General features: G+C 36.5%; 1 protein-coding gene and 1 long non-coding RNA gene across 5 annotated transcripts; one reads left to right on the forward strand and one right to left on the reverse strand.

Annotated features, from left to right (window-relative positions):
• Positions 1-1376: 1376 nt before the first annotated feature.
• On the reverse strand, positions 1377-8245 carry LOC133830544 (protein-tyrosine sulfotransferase-like). 4 transcript variants are annotated; one of them, XM_062260533.1, is made up of 11 exons: positions 8020-8243; positions 7820-7876; positions 5837-6125; positions 5358-5498; positions 4569-4673; positions 4227-4279; positions 4076-4139; positions 3848-3967; positions 3084-3219; positions 1676-1864; positions 1377-1584 (listed from the first exon to the last, which is right to left on the reverse strand). In XM_062260533.1, the coding sequence occupies exons 2-6, from the start codon at positions 7846-7848 to the stop codon at positions 4265-4267; spliced, it is 579 nt and encodes a 192-aa protein (XP_062116517.1). In that variant the 5' UTR covers positions 7849-7876; positions 8020-8243; the 3' UTR covers positions 1377-1584; positions 1676-1864; positions 3084-3219; positions 3848-3967; positions 4076-4139; positions 4227-4264. The 4 variants fall into 4 exon arrangements, with proteins under 4 accessions (XP_062116517.1, XP_062116518.1, XP_062116520.1 ...); XM_062260534.1 differs by having other exon boundaries at positions 3825-3967; XM_062260536.1 differs by lacking the exons at positions 1377-1584; positions 1676-1864; positions 3084-3219; positions 3848-3967; positions 4076-4139 and having other exon boundaries at positions 4263-4279; positions 4569-4666; positions 8020-8245.
• Positions 8062-19150, forward strand: LOC133830546 (uncharacterized). The gene is made up of 3 exons (XR_009892103.1): positions 8062-8197; positions 9008-9105; positions 18894-19150. It is a non-coding gene; the product is annotated as an uncharacterized LOC133830546 (long non-coding RNA).
• Positions 19151-20354: the final 1204 nt, after the last annotated feature.

Raw genomic sequence — 20354 nt, forward strand, 5'->3', positions numbered from 1 at the left:
CCATAGTTTAATCCGAGTCATTATCTAGTTTCACTACAGTGTTATTGAAATGTGAAGGCTCGCTTTTGGATAGAAGGTTTCCACAAGCAAGCGTTAAGGAATCCGGGTAAGACAACTTATGATATGTTTGGCTACAACACAATAATAATTAATTTAGATAACTAAGTTATAAGCTAATAATTTGAACTAAACCTAGAAGGTTTACTCAAGACCGTGGTCCTAGAGGGTTTGCATACTCATCACTAAGGTAAGAAGTTCGACTAGCTACCGTGACAACTATGAACTCCGGCTAGCCATCGAGGAGCTCTGTGTGAAACCTGTTCGCCACCAATGTCTATGTGATGAAGGTCGGCTGGCCACCACAATATGTAAGAAGTCTGCTAGCTACCGTGACAACTATGAACTCCATTTAGCCACTGGGGAGCTATGTGAGAAACTGATTCACCACCAATGTCTGTGTCACTAAGGTCGGTTGGCCATCGCAATATGTAAGAAGTTTGGCTTAACACCCATGACATAAGAGTCCGGTTAAACTCTGGGACACATAAGTAAGTTAATTTCGAGTTCGGCTAGCTACCGTGACAACTATGAACTTCAGCTAGCCACTAGGGAAATATGTGAGAAACCGTTTCACCACTGATGTTTGTGTGACTAAGGTCGGTTGGCCACCACAATATGTAAGAAGTCTGACTTAGCACCCTTGACATAAGAGTTCGGTTAAACTCCTTGACAAGTAAGTAAGTTAATTCCGGAATAAAATTTCTATGGCTAAGAAAGTATGCCGAATTCCTCTACAAGTTTAGGTAACGGTGTAACTAGTTTACACCCGTCAAAGATACAGTAAGACACTACAAGAAAAAATGCTTTTAATAACACTAAAAATGTGTTATCAAAACATACCATAACACTTTTTGATGTGTTAAGACCGACAATGTTATTGTAGGTCAGGGTACTTTACATAACACTTTATCATTGTTATACTGATGTGTTATTATACTGTCAACGATAACACACTTTCTGTGTTATTTTAATAAATAGATAAGTGTTTAATTATATTATTTATAGTCGATTATATAACACATTTCAATACTTATAAATTTGTGTTATACTACACTTTAGTATAACACATTTTTTGTGTTATATAATAAAGTTTGCATAACAAAATTCTTTACTTATAAAGTGTTATTGTAATAGATATTATAACACATTTTTCGTATTATTTTAATATTTAGATAAGTTTAAATTCTCATTATATATTCATTTATATAACACTAATTTATTCTATTCTATTTTTATTTTTTATTTATATAATTAAAATTAGCTTTCTAATATATACTAGCATCATCAAATAAACTTGATTTTCAAATAACAAAAAATAAAAACATTCAACATTGTATTAACAATTCACAAATTAGTTTAAAACATTCAACACTGTCATCAACAACAAAATGTTCTTTAAGTATTCAAGAAGTCTTAAATATTCAACATATTGAAAAGTTACCACTTTCAGCACAAAATGTTCTACAGCTGCCCAACAGAAAGCCTTTAAAATTAAGTATCATTTTTTTATTTCGCTTGTCACATCTGCAAAATAAACAAAGAAATATTTTATTGTTATTATCTAGCATCACAAATTATTTCAAGAAAAATGATAAAAATCTGACAAAAAACTTACCAAATCTTCTGCATAGACACCCACAACAGCATACAGTACTCTTGTTGGGTTTAACATATGGCCCAATATATTAAATACAGTTTTTACTTTCAGCTTTTTCCTGACTGGGCGGACAAGCTTCATTGCTGGATGATATGTTGGAGCCATCATAAATCCAATGCCTGCTTCTTTCACACAGCTTGAAACTCCCTGTTATCAGGAGATAAATTGACCATATGATAATTAGTTCAGTTACACTCTTACAAGATGAGAAGCTGCTGCTGATAAAGACATTGAAAAATTTGAAATTGGCTTAGCATCTTATTAATCTACCAGCTTATTCATCTAAAACAGAAATTTTACAGCACCAAAATGGCTAATTGTACAATTACAAATAAGAATGAAGAATGAAAACAAAAGAATACTGATTTTAACTCAGACTTTTCCTCAAACAGATGGTATGCAACAAAACTTTGAGTATACTTTAATGACTTAATTGATGCTATAAACTTAAACACTAGCTGTGCCAAGTCAATAATTCAACAAGCAAGCAAAGATCTAAAGAACATAGACAAATACATTTTACTAAGCTATACATAGATTGAATTTAGTTCAACAATTCAACTCGTTCACTTGTTCAGAACAATTCACATGAAATAAGATTTTACAATTCTCCTTATTCAAGTAATGAATTTTTCATGTCAATCGATGATAAAACATAAAGGGTGTTAATGTAGTACACTGAGGAAAATATTAACATACAACAGTACATGTAACATATAATAGTTATTAAAAGCCCTCAGATCTCATAGCTAATTCAGATCATTAACAAAATAACCACCGAATTTTCATCAACGCCAATCTACATCTTCAATAACCTCGTAAGAGAGAGAGAGAGGATAAAAAAGAAGAAGAGGAAGATGATGATGATGAAGATGAAGATGAAGATGATGAGGCAAAAAAGACGTAGCGGCTCATGATGAAAAGCCAAGGCATTATTTTCAACACAAGAAAATAGTAATGTATACCAATTAAGCACGTAGAATAGAACTACATAGATTAGCTTCTCCTAGCAGGCCAAAAGAAAGAGAGTGGGGTAATAGAGAAATACATTATCATATGCACCCTATATTGGTTTACAATGCATGATGATCTACATAAAAAAGTAACCATATATTGGTTTAATCTTTCAGTTATATGACCATCTCAATACTAAAATGCATATGAAACACTTCTGAATCATAATATGCCAGTAATGTCTTCTGAGACCACAACTTCAACAGAGAATAGATTATGGATTGCATGTTACTAATCTGCTGGAACAGAAACATATTAAATAGGAATAACACAACACATTTCACCCAAGAAAGATGAATTCTAAGCACCACAAAAAGCAACTCAAAAAAATAATCTTGGGGTGGAGACTTACCATTCCAACAAAATTCTGCATTGTGCGTCTGTGCTGCTTTGCAAAAAAGGCCATGGGCATATTTGCAGAGTTCCAGATCAAGGTGATTAAGTAACCTTATATTTTGAAGGACCACAGCAGAGATGTGTTGGCGTGCCTGTTGAATATTTTGAAGTTTGGAATATAAATCAAAGGGGATAAACATTAGTTATGCAAATTCAATGAACCAAAACTAATAAAGTAAATGTTGTAGTTAGGAGTATAGTATACAAGGCAAAAGTATTCAATGGAAACACCAACTGTTTACTCTAATTATTACTAAGGTGCTCCAATCTTGACCATTGGATCTTTCTTCATCTAATGGTGCAATTTTGGTTATATATTTCACAACAAACCACCTACAATGTTTTTTCACAAAACTAAACATAAATTAACATCATATTGAACATCGGACCATAATGTCTAACATGTAAAAGCAATAAGTACTCAATCATAAGGAATAATATGGGCTAAACTGAACATGCAACCACGTAAACCACATGGAAATTGAAAATCTATTACACAAAATTCAGCATTGCTGCCAGAAATAAGTTCACTTCTCGAACAATGCCATTCTTATACTAAATCAACTTTAAGATTTAATTGTATCAAACCAAGGAAGAATAATCCCAATAATTGAATGGGACTAGTACCCCATTCATATAAAAATACAAAGATAAATGTGCAAACATATATATTAGATTGTGGAAAATGTCATCAAACATTTTGGCTGGCATTTAAAACACCTCCTTGGTGAAGTTTGCTGGTGCGATTCTCTTCAAAGAAGAAGTGTGTCGTTGTGTCTGGGACTTGCGTAAACTAGATATGCATACTTCATAAGAATCCATGAGTTCTCCCACAGTCATCTAATATGAAGTTAGATAGGGTCAAAACTCTATTTTTCAAAGGTAAAGGAGCAGATCACATTAGATTATGTCTATGTGAAAAGCTTAGAATCATATGAAGTGGCTTACATTCTCATTTACGGCTTCATCAATTTCAGGTGAAGCAATTTCACTTCTATTTTGATTTGAAGTGCTGTTCTTTCGTGCAGGCAAAAAGCAGTGAGGAAGTTGTAGAGATATTACAAAATTTTCATTTACAATGAGAAAGTTCATTGATTACCTGATTAATATTATTATTATTGGACTTGGACTCCGAAGTCAAAGAGCTCCATTCTGTAGAAGTATAAACTCCATAAACTTAAGTAGTGTTTTATTCAATAGACTTAACATCATTTTAAGCATCTACCCTACTTAATACTGGAAATAAAGCATTGACATGTCACTTCAAATATTTAAATTAAAATTTATCAACCAGAAAATGAGAAAAGACATATACTGACAAATTTTTCATTACTTTACAATTAAGTCAGCTGTCTAACACTTTGCCTACTTTTTAATAACAGGTATTTGATGGTAGACAATCCACTACAAAAGTCCTGTGCAGAATACATTAATTTATCACCTTTGCTACTTGAAACACATGATGACCAAGAACCTTGTACTTTTGCACACAATGGCGCACAAAATGTGATTCTGGAGTATAGGAGTTGTTTGTCAAACCTGCAACCTTTAAGGTAAGTGGTCAGGTATTGAGCCTCAATGAACACCAGACAGATAAAAGATTATATAGAAATGTAAAAAAAAACAGTGATTCTAGTCCACTTGAGAGCTTTTATGATGTACTTCCATGTTACATGCCCAAACATAATATCTTTTAAAAAAAGGTGAAAAGGTAAAACAGCAAGGCTAAATACCAAACTCGCCCATGTTTTTATTTATTTTATCCTAATAGAATTAATTCTTAAAATGAGATATTGATACAATATTAAGCCAATGCAAATAGTTACCCTTCATTACAAACAAAGTATTACGCAACTTCTTGTTCAATATATTACATGCATGGACATATAATATAAAGGCATTGTGTTAACCCCTTGTCCCCCATAAAAAAATCATGATACCATATAAAAGCATGGGCTATCTACCTGAAATGTCGCTCCATTGTTAAATGAACTATGTCATGAACAAGAACAATAGGATCGTGAATGTACTCATGCAATGGTATAATGAGATATTGATACAATATTAAGCAAGTGGAAATAGTTACCTTCAGCACAAACAAAGAAATATGCAACTTTGCTGTAAATATACTACATGCATGGACATATAACATAATGGCATCGTGTTAACCCCTCGTCCCACCCAAAATAAAATAAAATCATGATGCTGTATAAAAACATGGGCTATCTACCTGAAATGTTGCTCCATTGTGAACTATGTCATGAGCAATAGGATCATGAATGTACACATGCAATGGCATAGCAATCTCCGGTGTGTCATATGGGTCACTGCTCATGATGTCATTTAAGCCCCTATGCTTTCTAGTATCTCTCTGTTCATATATATACACACACATTAGTAGATCAAACTTGCGGGTAAGAAGGCAGCATCTCAAGATTTATATATATATATATATATATATATTTAAAAAAAAGAACTAAGAAAGATATGACTACCATTGGCAGTTGCCCAACAAGAATTCTTTTTCATATTGCTACCATTTATCAGACATAGATAAACTAAACCCAGAAACCAAGTATGATTTTAAAAAAATTATGGCTCCTTCTGTCAAAGCAATACTAAACATAATAGAAATCCATGTGCACACATATGTATGAATAAAAATCAAAAGAAGATACACCAAACAGCAGAAAAAGAAAGCAAACATACACGAGCAAAAAGGTCTTCCCTCATCCATGGAACCAAATATTTCCAGGGCCATATATCCAGTGTGCTTACACCAGTTGTTTTAGCACGCAATCGTTTAGCCATTTGTGTTGCAGAAGTTAAATTAGGATGCACCAAAAACCTAGCTGCTACTTTTATTGAAAATTCATAAGTACTAAAGACACGGTCAACTGGATCCCTGAGTATTGTCACTACTGACATGCTCTGCTTTGGAAGTTTGGATACCATGCTGTAGTCATCATGAGTAACCAGCAGCCTGCATTTGCGCTTTCTGCAAATGAAGAAAATTACTACCAAGTACAATTCCAAACCAAAAGCTTAGCAAGATAGTGGAGTAGAATTATATAAACTGATCCAATTACCTCAAAAAGTAGCAGGTGTGTGCTAATAAAAGGAAAATTTGTCATTTTGAAATCAACAAGATGTAACAATGCTTACAATATTATAGTCAATCAATGTCTAGCATTAATGCATAGAGAGAAAGGGAGAGAGAGAGAGAGAGAGAGAGAGAGAAGAAAAAGCCCATTCCTGGACAACTCTTTCGCAATGCCCAAAATCATACTTAAGAGAAGAGGCGCTCGCTAATACACAGACTGAGGAAGAGGAAGTGTTAAGAAAACAAAAACACAAGATGATTCCCATAATTGTACAAAAAAGTTGAAAGAAAATAATAACAATAATAAAAATAAATGAATTGTGGCAATTTTGGAAAAGTACTGTCAGCTTGATGTTCATCTTGAATAGTTTTTTTGAAATAGTAGAAAGTGCAAGCATAAAACAAAAGAGCTACAAAAGGGTGTAAAAATGCATCTTTATTACAAAATTTCAATAAAACAAAATGCTTCAAATAAAACAAGAGGTTCTCTTCACACATATCACAAGGAACATAAAAAAAGCAAGAACTATGGGGAATTCAATAAAAGACAATACCATACCCAATCCAAGAAATAACAACAGCAAGGAGAACTTCTGAGCAGGATCCATATAGACGTTATTCCTCACTCAAATATTAGAACATGGATGTTAAGATTACAAACCAAAATGTATATACACATATCTGCATACAGAGACATAGAAATATTCCATGATTTTAATATGTATATATATACATATATATAAACATATATATATAGAGAGAGAGGGAGGGAGGGAGAGACTTATAGAGATATTTATTTTTAAAAAATAAATAAAAGCCAACAAGAAATTTAGAAAAAATAACTTCAAATGATAAGAAGAATCTCCACCATTCTCCGAAGCTCAAATCTCATAGCTATATCAGATCATTAACCTTGTTAACCACAGATTTTTCTTCGAAGCCCATTTACAACTTCACCCACCTCGTAAAATAGAGAGAGAGAGAGGAGTAAATAAAGAAAGAAAGAAAGAAAAAGAGAGATAAAGATGGTTATGGTGGTGGTGATAATGAGGTGGCAAAGATGTAAAGGGCAATGATGAAAAACCAAGCAGAACTTGTTTCCAACAATGAGTTTTTCCATTATAGGGCAAGAGCACCATCATACACGCTATGATCATCTTAAGAAGTCAACTGAAAGATCAGCGAACGATACAATACAGAAAATGACACGAAAAATGAACTAAAGTTCGTTCCTTTAAGAAATTAACTTTTATAGATGCATATGAATCCATTTTATAAAATTAAATTCAAATTTCACACCAAGCCAATCTCTTTCGTTCAGCTAATTAAATGCAGTACTACACACCACCCACCGCCAAAAAAATAAATGGTGACAAGACCAATCATTTTCAGATCGAAAGCTCCACAAGTAAGGCATTAAGAAATATCTCAAGCAAATAAAGAGATCTTCAACCGAAAACTGCAAATCAAACTCCGAAAATTCAAAATTTCTATTTCTATATCTATCTTCTCAGCTAAAGTCCGCTACATTCAATTATAAACTAAGAACCACACCTCGAACAAGCCAAAATAGAAAACCACGCACCTACCCAAGCGTTACTGGTCCAGAATCCACCATTGTCGATCCTTCCAAAACTAATTCAAAGCTGCCATAGAAAACAACGATTCGAGATCAATACAATTAAACTCACTCCAACTCCACCATTCTCATTATCCATATCTCAAAAGCAAAGATTTGAATATGTACGGATCGAGATCGAAAAGAAAAACAGAAGAAGATAGTAAATACCTTGAGAAGGATTAGTACAGGTCGAATCAATAGAACATTGAGCATAAATACAAGAGAGAAAATGAAACCCTAGCAGGAGAATGAAGACAGAGGAAGATCCAGAACCAGTAGAAGAAGAAGAAGGTGAAGATGGAGGTGGTTCAAGCTTTTGCTTAAAGAATAAAGAAAATGTCGGAAGGTACGTCCATTCCACGAAAAAACATTACTTTTATTATAGGCGGGCTCCCAAATAAATTACTGCCATTTTTTCCTTTTACCACATAAATATATATAAGTATATCATAATACTTTTTCATTAGTATTATATTTTTATGTTATAAAAAGGGGTATTTGGTATAGTGAGATATGTTAAGTTGTGCTAAGCTATGTTGAAGGTTCCTCCGGAACCCTAAGTAAGTATGTATGTTATGATACGAATAGCTAAGTAAGTATGTATGTTACCAGTCAAGACTCTATGTATGCTCTGGGGTTTTCTAGGTGCATGTGTACTTTCAAGTTATAAATTCTAGTTATGAGGCATGACCATAAGTTTACCAGGACATTTGCACGTTCTTAAATTATATGTTAGAGTTTCATCAGAATCCTATTCTTAGTTGATTATATGCTTAGTTATAGTTAGTTAAGTTCTTGCTCTATTTATGTGGTTATGTTTGTTAAGTTGTTCTTACTAAGCATTTCACTTACCTAGTGGTTTAGTGTTGTAGATAAGCTCAAAGGCAAAGTGGATCAGTGAGCGTTGGAGTTTATCTGCGAGGATGTACATGTGGACTGACCTTTTGAGAATTTATGTTTTGGGGATTAGAACTCATATGATAAATAATAATTTATTTTGGGCTCGTTGAATGTTTTAAAATTATGACATTGTAATTCACTTTTAAGTATGCACATACTTCCAAACTATTGCATGTTTTGAAAAGTTTTTTTTATGGATTTTTAGTTACTTTATTTTAAGAAAACTGTTATGTTTTTCTGCAAATTATGTTAATAGATTTTACGGGACGTTAAAGTTAGTATCAGAGCACCAGGCTAAACCGGTTCTGTAGACAAACCCACATGTACATTCACAAAGATAGACATGCACTCACTGTAAGTAATGTCTTAAGTTATGTTCATGTGAATTATATGTGTTTACTTGCTTGAATTCTATAAATTGTAGGTACATGGCTGAGAAACCTGATGTAGATAACCCCATCCTAGAGGACCCACCTATATTATATATCTTAGGGTAGAAACTTTGATTCTATCAAGGATTCCATAGCGCCTGTCCTTGCGTATTCACTGGGGAAGCTGACAACTCGTATGATGGCTAGTCTTGGACTCATTCACTAGCAATCATCTTCGAGGATATGGAGATTCCTCCGAGCTTCATGCTGAGGTTGGCCAACTTCTACCTGCGAGACGAGGCTTTTCGATGGTTTCAGATAAGGCATCTGAGACCGACCACTACCTATTGGCTAGAGTTTCGGGCATCCATTGGGCTTGCGTTCGACCCCTTTGATGACGTATCAATATGGTATACGGAGTACCGTGAGCGTCTAATAGCGCAACCCATTCCAACGCAGTAGAGGGTGATCAATGGGCACAGCTGGTGGTACGGGATTTTCTAGTGCCTGTAGGAGCCCAGCCTGAGGATAGGGTTGCGATAGATTAGAACCCTGGAGAGGTCATGGAGGCTGAAGTTGAACTAGAAGAAGATCCTGAAGAAGATCGTGAGGAGGATTCGACTGAGGGCCAGGAACACGAGGCAGTTGGGAATGGCATGGTTTCGGAAGTACCAGAGAGTTCAAATGATGATTCGGATGGGGACATGTGTGTCGATTAGGATAGTGATCGTTCGTTTTATTATCTTTTGTAAAAAAGCACTATGGTTTTCAAATTTCACTGTTTGTATCACTTCTAATTAAGGGTCCTAAGCTACAAACCTTGAGCCCTGACTAGGGTTAGACTCATTTCCTACTTTCTTTATAAACCCTTTCAGACATTGCATTGACTATTTATGTTGTGGTTTGATATGATTAAATGCAACCTTTGTCTAATGGCTGAGTTCTATGATTGGTTATTGATCACTTGTGTAAAGAGTAGCATGCATATGCTGCTGCTACTAGCTTGTTACTTTTAGTAATCGCTTGTAGTTGTCTATATACATAGGAACTCTTCATGGCTCTTAATACCAGAGCCAGGGTAGGTCGTCAAGCAGATAATGCACGACATCCAGTAGAGCAACTGGCTACGAACCCGCAAGTTTCAGCAGGCCAAGGCCAAAGTCGAGGTAGAGGTAGAGGCCGAGGCAGAGGTCGAGGCCAAGTGAGGGACCAAGGTCGAGGTCAGGGGGAAAATCAAGGACCTAACCTTGCTGCTCAGATGGAGGAGCTCCGTAGAAATATGGAAGCTTAGAATTCTCGCATCGAGCAGGGCCATAAGAGGCAGGTGGACTCTGATGCCCGCCAAATAAAGATGTTTAAGACATTACTCGAATGCCTTCTAGCAGCACTGGATAACAACCGAAATGAACCAGAAGTAGCTGCGACTGAAATAGTGCACCAAGATCCCCCAACAGGAGGGGCAGGGGATGAACCATAGGTTGAGGCACCGAGGGTGGCCCAACAGAAACCCTTCTCTGAACGGTTTGGTCACCAAAACCATCCTACCTTTGAGGGTACGACTGACCCAGTGGTGGCAAAAGAGTGGATTAGCATACTAGAAAGGATCTTCGATTTCATCAAAATAATTGAGCATGAAAAGGTGGTTTGTGCAATTTATATGTTGAGAAAAGATGCCCCCATCTGGTGGGATGCTGCAAAGAAGGGTCATAATGTGGCCGAAATGGAATGGCCAGAATTCCTAGTCTTGTTCAACTCTAAATATTACAGTCGTATTGTGATTGACCACAAGGTGGTAGAGTTTACGACTTTGAAGCAAGGAAATTTGAGCGTCTAGGATTATACCAGGAAGTTTGATCACTTATCCAGATTTTCATTGGAACTGGTTAATACTGAATCAACCAAAGTATGGAGGTTTATGAGAGGACTTCAAGGAGAGATCGGAAAACTCGTGGACACTGAGAAGACAAGCCCGGAAACATATGCAGAAGCAGTGGAGCGAGCGCTTTGCCAAGAGTCATGGTCTGATTTGGAAAGGAAGGAATCCCAAAAGTTTGAAGAAAGAAAGTTTACCTTTGGAAATCCGGTTTAGACCCAAGCTAACCAGAATGGCTCCAAGGGAAGGTTTTTCCCCATGACCAATCACAATAAAGGGAATTTTTGAATTCGAGGAGGCTCAAGGCCAAGTAGCAATGCGATTAATAAGAGAAAGGGGGATTGCTGACAGTCGGACCGGGGGTTCCAACAAACAACCCAGGCGCAAATTCGAGTACTGGCCTGTTTGTGATAAGTGTGGCCATCGACATCTGGGTGAATGCAAGGCGAGGGCATGCTATGCCTGTGAAAAACAAGGGCACCTCGCTAAGAATTTCCCAAGTTTGAACTGGAAGGGTGGCAACAACAAACAAAAGCAAATAGGTGCCCCGCCATGGGTCTACGTTCTTACCCAAGGCAACAAAGAAGGCGGACCAGTTGAGATGGTGTCAGGTCAGATCTCTATTGCCCAAACCTCAGCATATGCATTGATGGACACTGGTGCATCACATTCTTTTGTAGCTATCTCTTTTGTTGAAAAATTGAATAGAATGCCTCAACCTATGCCTAGTGTCCGTGGGGTGTCGTTGCCTTCACGGGAAGATATGTTGGTTCGGTCATGGATAAGAGCCGTATCAGTTTGGGTAGAGGGACAAGAATTGATAGTATACCTTTTGATTTTAGACCTACTCGAATATGATGTAATATCAGGGATGGATTGGTTATCTAAGTATGGTGCCATAGTAAACTTTAAGAAGAGGAGAGTGGTTTTCAAACTAGTAGAAGAAGAGTCATTTATGTTCTAAGGCACAGCTTGGGAAAAGAAATTCACGATGATCTCCCCTATGAAGGTGAGGAAGATGTTAGGGGATGGTTGCATGAGATATCTGGCACACGTCGTGGATAAGGATAAAGAGGGAACGTTACAACTAGCCGAAGTACCCATCATATGCAAATATCCTGAAGTATTTCCCGATGACCTTCCCGGCCTACTGTCGGAATGAGAAGTGGTGTTCGATATAGAGATTATTCCAGGGATGGCACCCATTTCGAAAGCTCCGTACTGGATGGCACCAGCAGAATTGAAGGAGCAATAGGCTCAACTGTAGAAGCTCTTGGATAAAAAGTTCATAAGACCAAGTCATTCTCCATGGGGAGCCCCGGTATTGTTTGTAAAGAAGAAAGATGGCTCCATGATAATGTGTATAGACTATCGGGAGCTGAACAAGGTAACGATTAAGAACCAATACCCGCTTCCTAAGATTGATGATCTTTTTGATCAACTCTGGGGAGAATCACTATTCTCCAAGATAGATCTCCGATCAGGTTACCATCAACTCAGAGTTAAGGAGTCAGACATACCTAAGACAACATTTTGGATGCGATATGGTCACTACGAGTTCGTAGTTATGTCCTTCAGACTCACCAATGCACCCACCATATTCATGGACCTCATGAACCGAGTGTTTAGAGAGTTTCTGGATAAATTCGTCATTGTGTTTATTGATGATATTTTGATATACTCGAGGAACCCGGAGGAGCATGCGGTGCATTTGGAGATGGTTCTTCAATGTTTGAAGGAACAGAAACTTTATGCCAAATTCTCCAAGTGTGAATTTTAGCTGGAAAAGGTGAGTTTCTTGGGCCATGTGGTGTCAAGAGAAGGGATATCTGTGGATCCTACCAAGATAGAGGAAGTAAGTCAGTGGAAACCTCTAAAAAATGCTCAGGAAGTGAAAAGTTTTCTCAGATTAGCAGGGTATTATAGGCGGTTTGTAGAAGGGTTCTCGAGAATAGCAATGCCAATGACCGCTCTTACCTGTAAAAATGCTAAGTTTGTATGAATCGAACAGTGTGAGAAGAGTTTCCAAGAACTAAAGACGAGGTTGAACACTGCCCCATTGCTGACTATCCCCAGTGGGACAGAGGGATATGTGATCTACAACGATGCCTCAGGACAAGGACTGGGGGCGGTACTGATGCAAAATGGCAAGGTAATAGCTTATGCGTTCCGACAGCTAAAGAGTTATGGAAAGAACTACTCGACGCATGCCTTAGAGTTGGCTACAGTTGTGTTCGCATTAAAAATTTGGAGGCATTATCTCTGTGGGACACATTGCGACATTTACACCGACCACAAGAGCCTCAAGTATTTCTTCACCCAGAAGGAATTGAACATGAGGCAGCGCCAGTGATTAGAATTGTTTAACCATTATGATTGTGAAATTCTATACCATCTCGGAAAGGCCAATAAGGTGGCAGATGCTCTAAGTCGGCAGCCGATGGCGTACGTGATGACAGTGCAAGAAATGCCCTTGGCATTGCAAGGTGACATCTCAACGTTGGATCTCGAGGTAGTTGTTGGCAAATTAGCAAATCTTTCAGTGCAACCCACCATTATGGAAGCCATACAAGGAGGACAACTTTTGGAACCTTAGTATGAGCAGATCAAACACGAGGTGAGGAAGGATATGCGACCGGGATTCCACACATATCAAAAGATGGGGTGTTAGGATGTAAAGTAGAATTTTTGTTCCCGACGATCTAGAGATTAAGAAGTAAATCTTCTATGAGGCAAACAATGCCCTTTACGCAATGCACCCCGGCGCCACAAAAATGTACCAGGATTTAAGGAAATATTTTTGGTGGCCGAAGATGGAAAAGGAAGTAGTAGAATACATGGCTCATTGCCTCACCTGCCAACACACCAAGGTGGAGCACCAGTGACCAGCCGGGTTGCTGCAACCGCTAGAGATTCCAGAATGGAAATAGGAGATGATCACAATGGACTTTGTCATTGGGTTGCCAAATACTACTAAGGGTCAAGATATGATATGGGTTATTGTTGAGAGATTGGCCAAATTAGTGTATTTCCTACCCATTAAGATAACTTATTCTGTAGATAAGTTAGCAGACTTATACATATTAGAGATTGTAAGACTACATGGGGTACCTAAGTCCATTCTTTCAGACCGAGACAAACGTTTCACCTTGGAATTTTGGAAAAGGATGCAAGAAGGTTTGGGGACTCAACTTTAGTTTGGCACTTCTTTCCATCCCCAAACAGACGGCTAGAGTGAGCAAACGATCCAAACCCTGGAAGACATGTTGAGAGCGTGTGTACTCGACTTCCAGGGGTCGTGGAGCAAAAAACATCCGCTGATGGGATTTTCTTACAACAATAGCTACCAAAACTCTATTAAGATGGCGCCATATGAAGCCCTGTATGGGCGAAAGTGTCGATCCCTGATTCATTGGCACGAAGCTGGTGAAAGAAAAATCTTGGATACAGAGGAAGTGGACAAATTTATCGAGGATATCAAGAAGATTCGAGAGAGGATGCAGACCTCCATAGATCGACAACGCAAATATGTGGACCAACGTCGAAGACCCTTGGCATTTGAAGTCAGAGATAAGGTGCTCCTGAAGGTGGCTTCATTGAAGGGAGCTCTGCGTTTTGGTAAGAAAGGAAAATTGAGTCCAAGATATATTTTACCTTTTGAGATAGTGGAGAAAATCAACATGTTAGCCTATCGATTAGATCTCCCACCTGCGTTGGTTCGAGTACATGAGGTATTCCATGTATCTATGATGATAAAATATGTTGGAGACCCAAGCCATGTACTTAGTTACGAACAGTTGGAAGTGGATCCGAAACTGTGTTATGAGGAGAAACCGGTGAGTATTCTGGATCGTAAGAATAAGGTGCTGCATAATAAGACTATACCCTTGGTTAAGGTGCAGTGGTGTAACCATGGGGTAGAAGAAGCAACATGGGAACCCGAAGACTGGATGAGAGAGTTATACCCACAGTTGTTCTAAGTTTCGAGGACGAAAATTGTATAAATTGTAAGTAATGTAATGCCCCTCGTTTAGGGCACCGGGTAAAAACCTAGTTTAGGTATTTTAATTCCCTGTATTATGTATTATGTCAGGTGAACATTTTATGTTACAAGAAGTTGTGATGTGTGAATGCTTGCAATGCTGCGGTAAGTGCAGTTTTTTTTAGAAACCAAGACCTTTGGTCATGGACCGGGTCAAAAACCCTAATCGGGTAAAAATCTCAAATTAATTAAATAGGAAATACTCTGGCATAAAAATATTAATTTTTTCTGACACTGGGACTTTATAGTCGAGCCAATAAATTTAAGAAAAATTGATTGAGGATGGATTAAAGAATGGAAATTCTTGCCCGAGCCCCAAGGGCATTTTGGTCAATTTGAGTAAATTACCAAAATTATGTGTTATGTGACAAAATTTACTTTTGGACACATTTATTTAATTAATTTTAGCTTGGGATATTTAAAAACTATAGGGTAAAATTTTGGTTAAAAATTAGAAGTGAAATTACCAAAGGGTCCTTGAATGCCTTAAAGTGTGGTAAAATTTGGCAAGGGCATAAAAGTCTTTTCAAAAGGGAGGAGAGAGAAAGGTGGGTGGCTAGGCTATGCCTATGCATTCAAGTGACTTATGACACATACCCTAGAGGAGAGCAAGAGTTTCACTTACCCTACATGTTAAGGGCTATTCCCATTTCTCACATTTTCCTCAAATTTTATTCTCTCAAAAATAGAAACACAAAAACCCTCTCTTCCACTCTCACTCCCCATACCCGAAACCTCTTACTCACTCTCTCCCATTTCTGAATTTTTTTCCTCTCTTCAAGCTTGCCCACTCACCTCCATTGAAGGAAGGAGATCTTCAAGAGTTCATGCATTGTATGTTTCGGATTATCGCTCTTCCTTATCTCCTCCCTTTTTTCTTTCAAATCCAAAACCCTAAGGGGAATTTTTGTGCAAGCATGTGGTTCTAATGGTCATGTATGGCATGGATCTTGTGTTCTAGGGCAAAAGGAAAGTGTTTCTAAGGAGATTTCAAGGTTTGGAAGCTATTTGGTGCTTTAGTGAGAATCAAGGTAAGATTTTAGGGTTTGGTTAAGTTTTTTTCTACCCTAACACTCTCTATAAATCTGCATGTGAAACCTATGGGCTTGGTTTGAGGGTATAGAATCCAAGAAGGAAGTTTGGACAAGCTATGGGCTAGCATCTCCAAGCTAGAATCATGAAAGGTAGATTTTTGGTTGGTTTTGAGTTGTTTTTTTTTGTTATTGATGATAGATCTGGTTGTATAGGTTGTTTTGTTGGTATTTGAACTTTATTTTATGCCTGAGGGTTAAATTGATTGATTTGTTGATTTACATGCATGCATGTGACTAGGGTTTTGCTAGTTGTAGTTAGTTTTGTTAGAATGTGTAAAAATGCATGCTGCCAAGTTTTCGTGGTCTGAATTCCAACGGGTCAGATCGTACCCTACTACCTCTGTTTGAGGAAATAATTTATCTGGTTTCATAGTTCTAGATGAGTGCTTGAGTTTAGGCTTTTGAAAATAAAACAAAGGTGTTTTCAAACCGAAGTTATGAACTTTTTGGTATCTTGATGCAATTTGGAAAATTTATGGGCAGCATGCACTGTTCATATTTTTTTGAATATTGAACACGTTTTACTGAGCCAAAAGTGATGAAATTTGGTAAACAATTAATTTAAATATGTATAAGAATCACAGATAAATTTTAGAGGAAAATGAAAAATGGTTAAAGTTTAATGTTTTTTCAAACTTCGCCCTAATAATCTGAAAATGAAATTTCTGGGCAACAAACACTGCCTAGATTGTCTTATATTTTTTAATGGGTTCCCCTATCCTAAAAGTTTTTTAAAATTTTGAGAAAAAATTAATTAGATATTATTAAAGATTCTAGTAAAAATTTAGAAAAATCTGGGCTACGATGTAAGAGAAATAATTTTTCTAAGAACCCTCAAGATCTGAGAAAAACTCCTGGGCAGCAAGAATTGCCCAGATTTCTTTGAATGGTTTAATGGTTTTTGCCTTCCCAAATTTTTTGAAACTTGGTGAGAAAAATTTTAAGATAGGTATTAAGGCTCTGGTAAACTTTTAGATTATAATATGTCACGATTTAAGAGTAGTAATTCTTCTAAGTTACCAAAAAACGGAGAAAAAATAGTAATTTCAAACCTTAACAAAATACGAATTTTGGGAGGTTAGTTATCCTAACCTAAATTGAATTTTTGACGTGAGCTTTCGCCTAGTTCCCATCATTAGGACGCATAGTACATGAACGAGATTTTTCAAGGGTTGTGGTTAGAGAACCTAACATGATTATGAGCTTGAAAGCGGGATTTTTATCATGTTAAAATGAATAGTGAAAAAGTTAGGTTCGGAATTGGAAATGAAATTGTTTTCAAAAATAGATAAAGTTTTGGATATGTAACAAATCCCAAATTAGTTTAAGGTTATTGAGAATTCAGTTTTACCATGTTCAAAACTCGGGGTCCAATTGCCCTTTCTTTTCGAAAATGACGTAATAGAGATCCTAGGTTGATGGTAAAAAAAATGGGAGTTAGGTTTTGTAAAACTGTAAATTTATTTAAAGAGGAATCTATTTTATACACTGTAAAGTCTATAAGAGAAATGTCTGTATAGATTTTCTAAGAGAACTTTATTGAATGTAGCTATGTGGAATATTAACTATATGAAGATGCCATAGTTTAATCCGAATCACTGTGTGGTTTCACTACACTGTTATCGCAGCATGAAGGCTTGCTTCTGGATAGAAGGTTTCCACAAGCAAGCGCTAAGGAATCCTGGTAAGACAACCTATGATATATTTGGCTACAAGATGATAATGACTAGTTTAGATAACTAAGATATAAGCTAATAATTTGAACTAGTCCTAGAAGGTTTACTCAAGACCGTGGTCCTAGAGGGTTCGCATACTCATGACTAAGGTAAGAAGTCCGGCTTGCTACCATGACGACTATGAATTCTGGCTAGCCACCGGGGAACTATGTGCCAAACCAGTTCACCACCAATGTCTGTGTGATGAAGGTCGGTTGGCCACCACAATATGTAAGAAGTCCGGTTAGCTACCATGACAACTATGAACTCCGCCTAGCCACCGGGGAACTATGTGAGAAACCAGTTCACCACCGATGTCTGTGTGACTAAGGTCGGTTGGCCATTACAATATGTAAGAAGTCTAACTTAACACCCGTGAGATAAGACTCCAGTTAAACTCCATGACATGTAAGTAAGTTAATTTCATAAACAAATTTCTATGGCTAACAAAGTATGCCGAATTTCTCTAGGAGTCTGGGTAACCGATGTAACTAGTTTACACCCGTCGAAGATATGGTAAGATGTGCTAAGATATATTAAGTTATTCTAAGATATGTTGAGATATGTTAAGCTATGCTAAGATATGTTGAGATATGTTAAGCTATGTTGAAGGTTCCTCTGGAACCCTAAGTAAGTATGTATGTTATGATACAAATGACTAAGTAAGTATGTATGTTACCAGTCAAGACTGTATGTATGCTCTGGGGTTTTCTACGTGCAGGTGTACTTTCAGGTTATAAATTCTGGTTATGAGGCATGACCATAAGTTTGCTAGGATGTTCGCACGTTCTTAAATTGTATGTTAGAGTTTCATCAGAATCCTATTCTTTGTTGATTATCTGCCTAGTTACAGTTAGTTAAGTTCTTGGTCTGTTTATGTGGTTATGTATGTTAAGTTGTTCTTACTAAGCATTTCACTTACCTAGTTGTTTCGTGTTGTAGGTAAGGTCAAAGGTCAAAGGTTAAGTTCTTGGTCTGTTTATGTGGTTATGTATGTTAAGTTGTTCTTACTAAGCATTTCACTTACCTAGTTGTTTCGTGTTGTAGGTAAGGTCAAAGGTAAAGTGGATTAGTGAGCGCTGAAGTTTATCTGCGAGGATGTACATGTGGATCGACCTTTTGGGAATTTATGTTTTTGGGATTAGAACCAATATGATAACTAATAGTTTAATTTGGGCTTGTTGAATGTTTTAAAATTATGACAATGTAATTCACTTTTAAGTATGCACATACTTCCGAACTATTGCATGTTTTGAAAAGTTTTTTTTAATGGATTTTTTGTTACCTTATTTTTAGAAAATAGTTATGTTTTTCAGCAAATTATGTTAAGAGATTTTACGGGACGCTACATCATTAGTGTGTATTGCTATCTTAAGGTTGATCCACATAAAGTGGCCATTTTAGTAATTAGGTATTAAAATATTACAGGTTAATTGCGTAGACAACTTAAGTAGTATTTCTAATTTATTGAAGGGCTAAATTAGAAATACTGAAAACTAATAAACTATTAGTTTTATATGTTGGTAGTGTTGCCTAATAAATAAAGGCATCACTCTATTTTCCTCTTCTTCGATCAAGAGAGAAAATCAGATAACTAACACTTATCTTGTATTCTTGGGAGATCATCATGATGGTTTTTATCATTCAATCAGTGCAGCGGAAGCATGTGATAATATTTCAATGCAATAATAACAATTATTAAAGCATAAGAATGAATCACTCTATTAACCATAACTAGAATGAGATCTTTCTCATGCACATGAATCTGAATAAAATAGAAACTTACAAATACATTTTTTTAGATGTACAACACGTGTAGATCAAATAGCGTCTTAGCCTCCTAACCCACCATCTTCCATACTATGGCTCGCACAAAGAGAAGGAGACAGGCGGATGTCTATGTTATTTGGTAGGATACACAAGAACACACTTTTGAATCTCAACACATGAGAGAGTGTTCTTCTCACAATACAGAGAGAACAAAGTTCTCTATTTTTCTCTCTTGGCAAAATAACGTTAATTGCATCTGATTTTTTTTTCTTCATATTATATTCTATTAATATAACAATAGAAATAAGACTTAGACCTAATCACATTGGACCTATGCGTGGGCCACATCCCATTTGGACTGTGGTTGACGCCAACTACAAGGCTTTGGGCCCTGTGGTATTTTATCTCTATAAAATGCTATTTGTTGGGCCCTTGTCATATTATTTTATGTAGTATACAATTATACCACAAAATTAAATATGATTAAATTAGTTTTCAATAAAAATTAATTTTATAAAATTATCAATATAATTTTCTCTGCCATTAAATATTATTTCATAAATAATATCTTGAATATTATTCAACAAATAATATTATTTTGTGAGATAAAAAAAATAATACTTTATTATTTTTAATTATTTCCTTTTAATACCAAAATCCTTCCTCTGTGTTATCGAGCTAGTATGGTATGGACCTGTACTTCTAAGCTCAAATAATTTAATTAATTTCACTAACTCT

This window comes from Humulus lupulus, chromosome 4, assembly GCF_963169125.1.
Source record: "Humulus lupulus chromosome 4, drHumLupu1.1, whole genome shotgun sequence".
In the NCBI taxonomy this organism is placed as follows: Eukaryota; Viridiplantae; Streptophyta; class Magnoliopsida; order Rosales; family Cannabaceae; genus Humulus; species Humulus lupulus.